Genomic DNA, 7,424 nt, shown 5'->3' with positions numbered 1-7,424 from the left:
ACATACAGCATTGGAACCTGATTCTCCCTTGGTTCTACCTATGGGCAGAGTCTTTGTGGCTGCAGACAGCTCAGTTTTCCAATGCTCAGAAACTATTGGTGGGACATTGTGGGTGATACCAGGTGGACCTGCTCTTTGGAAGAATATGTAGCTATTTTTGATTTGTGGGGCACAGTCATGAACTTCTTTAGATATTTAAAATTAGATCAAGTGAGATACACTTGACCAAACGATATTGAGCCTCTTCATGAAAGTGGAGGAGGAGAATTAGTCTCCCTTCTAATTATCCCCCAAATAAAATTCTTTCATGAAATAAAGTCCATAACCCCAAGATTTGGGCATACCACTTTTTTCTAATACAAGTGATAACTTACAAATGATCATTTTCCCCTTTGTTATGAGACTGTTGAAATGTACTAGAAATGTGGAATAATGTTCTCGATGCACTTTTGTTTTCAATATTCCTAGTATTCTCTGTCAACCAAAAGAAATACAATTACAAAATTTGATAATCACATAGCAACGAGGGAACGGCAACTCTTAAAAGCAGAAACAAAGCTCCAAGAAGATGCAATGGCCTTTGAAGAGTTCCTTCGAGAAAATGACCAGAGATCTGTAGACGCCCTTAAAATGTTCGTTTGTTTTCACTCTGGCAAAAATCGCTTTTTACCTCCTTCTTTCTTCTTTTCAGTTTCTTAGAACACAACACAAAACAAACTAACAAATCTCTGTTACCTTTCAGTGCAGCACAAGAAACTATAAACAAACTCCAAATGACCGCAGAGCTAAAGAAAGCGAGTATGGAGGTACAGGCAGTGAAAAGGTGAGGCCAGGATCCCTTATCAAGTGCCCATGCCCCATTAAAACTTATTTGTGCCTAGCAAGACCTAAGTGAGGATAATCCTTATCAGTTGACGATTTTATAAGAGGGACCATATTTTTAAAATGAGTGATCTGTCGATCGAGGATCGTCCCAGCCTGGATATAGGGACAGTGTAGTGATCTCTGGCTGAAAAGTTCCTCAACTTGTCAACACAGAAGCCAAGAAATTAGCTGAAAAGGAGCAAACCAATGTAAACAAATTCTTTTCTAAGTGTCTTTTTTCTTTCATTCTAAGGCACCTTCCCCCCCGCCCCGGCACTACATTTTAACATCACCACAATGGGGATTCATTTCACAATCATCTGACAATTATAACGGGCAGTATTTCCTTGGACAGTAATTTCATGATCCAGGAGACATTGTCGTCTTGGGATCAAGTTATGCTAAAATTTGTTTTTTCTTTTTGAGGATTTGATGGTTAGCCCTCCTCTAAAACCAAGTCCTGAACTCTAGTCTTTGTCGTTACCATCAAATAAAGAAAATAAAATCTTGAAAAATAAGCAAACAAACAAACAAATAAATAAATAAATAAAACCAAGTCCTAGAGTTACACCCTAAACTCTGGGGGGTGGTGGGGGGAGAGGACAACAACTACAGGGAATGAACTGGATGGTAGTTTCTTTGAAACCCATTGTTACTAACAAAATGGATGTTTCAAGAACATTCCGATACAGCAGCCTCTTCTATGTTGGGAGCCTAGTTTAAGGCGCTCTATGATGGACAATTCCCTTCCCTCCTTCACTCCGTAATGTAATTAGATGATTCTGTTCTATCTATTTATAGAGTAGCAGCCTCTATGTTTGCATAGGATTTATGACAGTGACCACCCGGTTAAACCCTCCAACCAGCCTTGCGGAGGAGGACTTGCTGATTGTTTACATGTGTCATCATCTTAGCAGGGAGCAAAATATAATGGAAAACAAGCTGGTAACAGAGCAAGGGATGCAGGTGCCTGCCACTTATTTCCATTTTCTCTCTTTATGGGCTTGAGATGTCCCAGGGAGATCGTGTACCGCAGGTAGGGCTGGAAATCTGTTTACAAGGAGGAAAGGAGCTGGTTCTGAAGTTTTTGCTCGGAAGCCGTGCAATTCTAGTCATCTTAACCCTGTTCTCAGGTGCACATCTGGGAGGCTTTCGGCCTAAAAAATATAATGATAGGACGAGGGGCTCCCAGTATCTTGTGACTGGTGGGTGATGCATGAACTTCTTTCGATATTTAAAATGAGATCAAATGAGATACACTTGACCATAGAGAAAAACATCCAGGTTTGACTCTTGGATATCACTCGCACACACAGGCTTCAGAAAGGCTCTGATCGAAAGAAGTACCGAAGCTGAAGACACTGACATAGGAGTGATATTGATAAGGGTATTGACAAGGGTATGAATAAGGAAGGCTCTGAAGGGTAAGGGCGAAGCTCACTTTCATGAGGGCCTTCATAGTTACTTTCAGCATTCCTTCTGAATCCACTTGGCTGGGGAAAGACTTTCAATCCAGGTCATTGGGTACTGTTGGCAAGAGCTTGGGCATCTGAGACAGATCCAGGTTTGAGTGCTACCTCTGCCACTTACCAGACAGATAGATGACTTTGCAAGTCATTCATTTCTTCTTCCAGAAGATAGAAATGATAATACTTATTTTAAGGTGTTGTACCGAAGATGAAATTATATCTGTAGTGTGTCCTGTGTATTGCCCGGTACGTAGTAGTTGCTTGTTGAGTGTGTTTCCTTTCTTTTCCTCACATAAGTACCATCTTTTGCTACATTCTAATTTCTCCCTATGTCTAAAACTTAATATAATAGTTCCCTCAGAAATAAAATAAGTAGGGTCAAACTATCATCAGTCTGTCCTATCTGTGCATATCTTGGGGTTTGTTTTATTCAAATATCATTCCTACAGTTTCTTTCTTCTCATCTCATATATAATTGATGTCCATATTTTTATGGTCTTATTTACAATTTTTGGTAAGTAAATGATTATTCAAATTATTATCAAGAGAATGAATTTTGTAAACACTTTTTTTTTAAAAAAAGAACATGCTTTCACACAGATGTATATAATCATACGTTTGTTTTCTTTGAGTAGTGAAATATCAAAAACAGAATTCCTCCTTAAAGAGTACATGAAATATGGACTTTTTCTTCTGAAATTGTCTCCAAAACATTGGCAAGTCCAGCAAGCGCTGAAAAGGTTACAGATGTCAAAGAGTAAGGAAAATATAAACGGCGTGCTTCCTAAAAAATTGCCAAGTGAGTCACATATTCTTAATTTCCATTAAGTAAATAGCCTTAATTCTGAAATGTTCTGCTTGCATGTTTGTTATTTTTTTATTAAATAGTTAGAATTTTTATTTCAAGTAAGAACCTAAAGAAGGATACCCACTATCTCTGATACTATATATTATTAATTTAGAAACTCGGGTTAATTTCAGAAAAAAGCAATAAAAATATATACAAGGAGAAATAGAAAATATATTATTTACAGATAATGATAGCATACCTAGAACCCCCGCCCACAAAAAAAACCTGAAAAACGATTTGAATTTACTAAAGGGTTCTGTAGAGTGAATGGACACTAAGTCAATTATACTTTATTCACCTATTAATCTAAATAGACTATTAATTAGGAAATATACAAGGAAATTAAACCCAAGGAAGCAATAATAATTTGAATTGTGTGACCTGGAGATTTAACAGATAGAAAACTATGTCATGTTTTAAGATAGAAATATTGATATTCTAAAGCTGCCAATTTTTCTGAATAGAAGTTTTATGGAATTATAATAAAAATGTTACCGAAAATTTGTCAGAGAGTTAAGTGTTGGGTTGGGGAGAACTTTACACAATGATTCTGAGGTTCATCTCGAAAAATAAACAAATACTTTTGAAAGAAAAAAGTAATAGGGGGTCTCACTAATACTTTAAGATATATAACGTATTATGACAGAGTCTCAGGAATTAAAATAGTATGGTACTGGTGTTTGGAAATCAGCTCAATAGATCAGAAATAGATCCTATTATATATATTAGAATTCAATAAGTGATCAAAGTGGGGGCACAAGTCAAATGGGAAGACTTCAACTTCTAATAACTTCGAAGTAGCAAGAACCAGATACCCTCCTGCTTGAAAAGTCTGAAAAACAGAAGCGACAGTTTTCAGACATTGGACATCAGGAAGCCATGCACAGTAATACTTTAGAGAGAGGAAACAAATGAGATGAGCACTATGATGGCCTTGGGGTTCTGCCTAGGAACAGTTTCCTGGGTGCGGCTTAGGAAGGAGGGCACCCAGGTGGGCCCAGCAGTTCCCATGAATTGTAAAGATGAGCTGGGGGTCTAGGGAGGTCACAGTGGCTGGCATCCCCAGAGCAGAATACTAGAGAGGAGAAAGCTACACAGAGTTCTGAGGGAGTGCAGAGTCTTCAGCTGAGAGCTGATCCTGAGACTACGGGGTATGAATACTTCACAGAAATCAGTAAATTACAAATCAGGGAGAATATTTTCCCAGGGAGCTGTTTGTTAAACATTTACCAGCATGCCACAGATAGCTGTTCTGCTCAGTTCCCTTTGTGTCTTCCACTGTGTTGAGTGTGATTAAATTATAATATTGTGCATGAAATATCAAGCACAGTGATGATACCTGGTTAAACTCTATAGATGGTGTTTGACAAGAGAAATCAAATGAGAAAGAAAAGTGAGCAGTATCTGCATCTAACAGCCTGATTCAGTGCTGCTAGGCTTGTCCTCCAATTAGAGGATGCTCAGAAAGCAATGAGTCTCTTGGGCCAGGGGACTGAATGGCTCACACTGAGAATTTAGAGGTGATGACAGACTGATTCAGGACATAGAGACCTCCTCATGCTCTGCAAGTCAGTCCTCATCCATTCTGCCTGCTCCAGAGCCTAGCCCTTGCCGTCTACATCATACATTTGCTGGTTACAATGTCCCCATCTTATATTTCTGTCTCTGGAAGTTTTCACAATGACTCTACCTTCATTCACAGAAGTGATTTTCCCTGCTTCCTCCTCCCTCTCTCCTCTCTTTCCATTTCTAGCTTTAACCACAAAGAAAAAAGAGGGCAGTACTGAGGACCTCAGGAGGGCATCGTTTTCAGAAGACTGTTCTCTGGGAAAAAGTAGCCAAGGTAACACAAAAGATCTGGGACTTCACTCATAAAGCCAGAGAAGGTGCTCATCCCAAAGTGGAGATCAAGGACCTGTAAGCTAACCTGGAAAACAAAGGTTGGGGAGAGAGGCCTCAAGAAAGGTTGGCAGGAAAAGTGACTGGCAGTCGTAAGAGAGGAAAGGTGACCTGGGGGGACCCAGGGGTCCCACTGGATGAAAAGATCCAAGACCATTTTTGCCCACTGCTCAGTTTCAGACCAGGCTCAGGGCAGACATTGATGTGTGGGCAACTTGTATGTGGCCATGGTAGGTTTCTCCACAAGGTGTAATGATTGAAGTGGCCATCATTTTAATTTTTTCCCTCAATTAAAAAAAATCTGTGATTAGAAATATATAAGATTGGGTAAAAATAGAACCATGGCTTATATTTCACAATTTGTGTCCCTGATTTGTGACATATATCCTGTTTTTGACAAATACCCCCCCATCACCAGGGTGCCTTTGATTTTATTCTTATGCTTAGAACCCAATTTGAGCTCCATTTTCGATATGATTATCATTCTAATAATTTTAAAAAGCACTGGGCATTTCCATGCAGAAAAATGAATACCTTGCGTCAAGTAATAAGGATTAATTTCTAATTACATGTTATTTCTTTTCATCACCGCCATCGCCAATGACATGGACTTCACCTGGATATTTTGAACAGGAAAACCATGCAAGAAGCCCACTTTCAACATGGAGAATAAGAAACTATCTATATCAAAGTACAGTATATACTTAATTAACTCTCTGGGAAACTGTGAATGTTTTTTAGCAAGTATCTCTTTTAGTCTTTCTTCAACATGTATAACATGCGTCCACACACACTGTAACAGATCCTGGAGGTAGCAGTTGTGTTTCTGTGTGCTCCTGAGGTGACTGAGCTCTCGCAGGCCTCCCTGCACTCTTTTTTAAATTTTTTTTTTAATTTTTCAATTAGAGTTGATGTACACTATTATATTAGCTTTAGGTGTAAAGCACAGTGATTAGACATTTATATAATTTACAAAGTGATCCTCCCCAATACATCTAGTACCCATCTGACACCATATAGTTATTACAATGTTGTTGACTATATTTCCTATGCTGTACTTTACATCCTCTTGACTATTTTGTAACTACTGATTTGTAGTTCTTAATCCTTTTTCCTTTTTCACTCAGCCCCCCAACTCCCTTCCTATCTGGCAACCATCAAAATGTTCTCTGTATCTATGAGTTTGTTTTTGTTGTTTGTTGGTTATTTTGTTTTTTAGATTCCACATGCAAGTGAGAACATATGGCATTTGTCTTTTTCTGTCTGACTTACTGCACTCAGCACAATGCTCTCTAGGTCCATCCATGTTGTTGCAGATCGAAAGATTTCATTCTTTTTTTATGGCTGAATAATTTTCCACTGTACGTATGTACCACCTCTTCTTTATCCATTCATCCATTGGTGGACACCCAGCAGGCCTCCCTGCATTCTTTGATGAGTGCCTGCAACTGCTATTTGCAGAAACAGCCTGCCCCCTGCATCCTGGGTCTCTGCCTCTCAGAGTCTACTGCACAATTGTTTATTAAGCTGCTTTGCTGGCCTGTATGTTTGCAATTTCACCAAGTCATTCAAAATTGCCACAGTAGGATCATAAAGCTTTTTTGTTTGTTTGTTTCAACTTTGGTTAAGCCACAGAAGCTTTAAGAAAATATATTGGTGCCAGGTTGGGTACACAGCCCCAAGGAAGAAATCTGGGCCAGCACAGTAGTGTCCACGACAATCACACATGACAAAAGTCAACACAGACACCATCCTCTGAATTCCAGGGGCACCGAGGTTACTCCACTACTGCAGCATTCAGCAGTCACTGTTTTGTTATTAATCAAACATTTGTTTTGAGATAACTGTAGATTCACATGCAGTTGCAAGAAATAATGCAGAGAGATCCCATGTACCCTTTACCCAGATCACCCCAATGGTAACATCTTGCAAAATTGTAGTAAAATATCATAATAAAGATGTTGCCATTGATACAGTCAAGATGTAGTCAAATACAGAACATTGTCACAAGGATTCTTCATGGTGCCCCTTTATAATCACATCTACTTCCCCCCCTTCACCTCTCATTAGTCCTTGACAACCACGAATCTGTTCTCCACTTTTAAGTTTTTATTATTTAAAGAATGTTATATAAATGGAATCATATAGTATGTAGCCTTTTGAGATTAGATGTTTTACTAAGCATAATCCTCTGAAGATTCATCCAAGCTGTTGGGTCTATCAATAGTTGGTTCCTTTTTATTGCTGAGTAGTATTCAATGGTATGGACACACTACAATTTAATTATTCACTCGGTGAAGAACATCCAGATCGTTTCAAATTTGGGACGATAATGAACAAAA

At 38.7% G+C, this 7,424-nt stretch overlaps 1 protein-coding gene across 1 annotated transcript in view; it reads left to right on the top strand.

The window, feature by feature from the left end:
• CCDC38 (coiled-coil domain containing 38) overlaps nucleotides 1-7,424 on the top strand; it is a 38,088-nt gene that overhangs the window by 14,486 nt on the left and 16,178 nt on the right. Inside the window, exons 8-9 of the mRNA XM_011365945.2 lie at nucleotides 2,969-3,132; nucleotides 6,933-7,000. Coding sequence (XP_011364247.1) covers nucleotides 2,969-3,132; nucleotides 6,933-7,000 — 232 coding nt within the window. The remainder of the gene's footprint in view (nucleotides 1-2,968; nucleotides 3,133-6,932; nucleotides 7,001-7,424) is intronic.

This window comes from Pteropus vampyrus, unplaced genomic scaffold (assembly GCF_000151845.1).
Source record: "Pteropus vampyrus isolate Shadow unplaced genomic scaffold, Pvam_2.0 Scaffold116, whole genome shotgun sequence".
Classification (NCBI taxonomy): Eukaryota; Metazoa; Chordata; class Mammalia; order Chiroptera; family Pteropodidae; genus Pteropus; species Pteropus vampyrus.
Note: the sequence above shows the minus strand (reverse complement) of the source record. Positions and strands in the feature narration are given on the sequence as shown.